General features: G+C 40.6%; 1 protein-coding gene across 1 annotated transcript; it reads left to right on the forward strand.

The window, feature by feature from the left end:
- Positions 1-1,027: 1,027 nt before the first annotated feature.
- Positions 1,028-1,843, forward strand: LOC112107200 (olfactory receptor 2AP1-like). The gene has a single exon (XM_026662127.1). The coding sequence runs from the start codon at positions 1,028-1,030 to the stop codon at positions 1,841-1,843; it is 816 nt and encodes a 271-aa protein (XP_026517912.1).
- Positions 1,844-2,471: the final 628 nt, after the last annotated feature.

Here is a 2,471-nt window from a genome sequence, read left to right on the forward strand (position 1 = left end):
GCAATGTAAGAATTGCTTCTCAAAAAGAGGGTATGTATGTCTCCTTTCCATATTGTACTGTTTTGTCTTTGGTGATTTTATCTCGTGAACATTTTAAATAATGAACCACAAGTATGGTCAATCAATGGCTACACCTTTTAGTCAATACTTTGTTCAACAGCAAGATATTGGGCTCAATGCAGGCGTAACTGGAGAAGTGCTATGACATACAGGAGAACAAGCTACATAATCACAACGATCCTTTCAGGCTATTTTATCTAAAATGAATGATGTAATTCAAATAGGAATTAATTCGTGCAAGTCCTATGACTTTCAATATACGTAGGATTGGAAGGATTAGATTTTTATTGGTAAATGTCAGTTAACATCAATTTCACAATACACAAACACCCTGATGAAACTATGTTTCCATTGATAATAATTGAAAATTTACAGTTAGGCAAGGTTAGAAAAAAGAATTCTGCTTGAGAACTACTTAGAGTTTCATTTAAGGATAATTAATTTGTATATTTATACAGGATGTTGGCAATTTGTGTTTTAATGACTATAAACCTTTAACTGTTTGAATTTCAGCCTCTACTATCATTAAATAATTATTGTCTGACCCACACATTGTCTGATCCCTGAACAATTTCCTGCAACTGTGAAAATTTAAATCAATAAAAGGGAAAAAAATAAACCATGATATTATCCATGGAAATTGCTTATTAAAAAAAATGTGCCAAGCCTAAATATATAGCCTTGTCTAGACTTAAAAACTAGGCATCCATGAACGAAAAAAAGTTGGAGGCAGAAGACTGATAAATTAACATTTCGGCAGGCAAATAGGGAATCTCTATTCGAAAATTTGTGCAAAGTCTGGGACCAAAGCAGTTATATGGCTCTGTAAGATCATGTAAATTATGCTCTCTGTTTGCACTTTGAACTTTCTAGAATCAAATAGATGGAAATTTAGCAAGTCCAATTGCACAGCAAATTCTTTCAATGCTCATTATTTTTTGTCTCTTGTTAGAAAATTTCATTGACAATGAAGAAAGAGGGAATCTATATCCAGCTTATGGCTCCAGAAAAAGGAGAAAATCAAACATTTATCACAGAATTCATCCTCCTGGGATTCGGCAATCTCTTGGAGCTGCAAATTCTTCTCTTCATAACATTTCTCTTGATCTACATTGGAACCATGGCCGGGAACATCCTCATTGCTGTGCTAGTTGTGGCTGACGAGCACCTTCACACCCCTATGTACTTCTTCCTGGGGAACTTGTCCTGCTTGGAGACCTGCTACACCTCCACCATCCTGCCCAGAATTCTGGCCAGTCTCCTGACTGGGGACAGAAACATTTCTGTTATAGGGTGCATTGTACAATATTATTTCTTTGGTTGCCTTGCAGCTTCAGAATGTTACCTCCTAGCAGTAATGTCCTATGACCGGTATTTAGCAATATGCAAACCACTGCACTACATTGCTCTTATGAATGGCAGAATCTGCCTTCAGTTAGCAGCTGTCTCCTGGATGAGTGGATTTATGGCAACTACCGTAGTTACATGTTTAATGTCACAGTTATATTTCTGTGGTCCCAATGAAATTAACCATTTCCTTTGTGATTTCACCCCAGTGATTAAACTCTCCTGCAGTGACACCAGCCTGATCATACTGGTGACCTTTATACTCTGTTCCATATTCACCCTACCCCCATTTCTATTAACCCTGACATCTTATGTTTTTATCATTTCCACCATCCTGAGAATCCCGTCCACCACCGGGAGGAGAAAGGCATTTTCCATTTGCTCCTCTCATCTCATCATGGTGACAATGTACTATGGGACCCTATTCTTTGTCTAAATGTTACTAGAAACTGACACACATAGAGACCTCAACAAAGTCTTCTCTCTCTTCTACACAGTCCTGACTCCCCTGGCCAATCCCCTCATCTACTGCCTGAGAAACAGAGATGTTAAGGAGACTCTGAGAAAAGTCATCAGTAAATGTATGATGCTCACTGAAAATCAGAAAAAGTGACTGATATGAGAATGAATCCATCTGGCAAAACTAGCAAAGCAATTAACTTCCAGGTGGCCAATAGCTCATGGCAATGTGAGTTTTCTTGGGGGACATGGTGTGACAAAGTTCCTCCTCTATCTTGGTGGGTCCTGCGCTTATTGGCGGATTTTCTTGCCTCAGAGATTCACCATGTGGGTTGGGGAACAGCCCAGAGACCTTCCCCTCCGGGAGAACTCACAGTCCAGGTCAATTGGGAGGTTTGGGGGGAACCCGGGCCCACCCTCTACTCCGGGTTCCAGCCCAGTGCCCTGTGGACTGCAGCTGTCTATAGTGCCTCCTGTAACAGCTGCATGACAGCTACAACTCCCTGGGCTACTTCCCCATGGCCTCCTCCAAACACCTTCCTTATTCTCAACACAGGACCTTCCTCCTGGTGTCTGATAACGCTTGTGCTCCTCAGTCCTCCAGC

The sequence above is a fragment of the Terrapene carolina genome, unplaced genomic scaffold (assembly GCF_002925995.2).
Source record: "Terrapene carolina triunguis isolate 2854851 unplaced genomic scaffold, T_m_triunguis-2.0 Scaffold23200, whole genome shotgun sequence".
In the NCBI taxonomy this organism is placed as follows: domain Eukaryota; kingdom Metazoa; phylum Chordata; order Testudines; family Emydidae; genus Terrapene; species Terrapene triunguis.

Bases quoted from the DNA above. Each gene is read 5' to 3' on its own strand.
- LOC112107200 (XM_026662127.1), top strand. From the start codon at position 1,028: ATGAAGAAAGAGGGAATCTATATCCAGCTTATGGCTCCAGAAAAAGGA.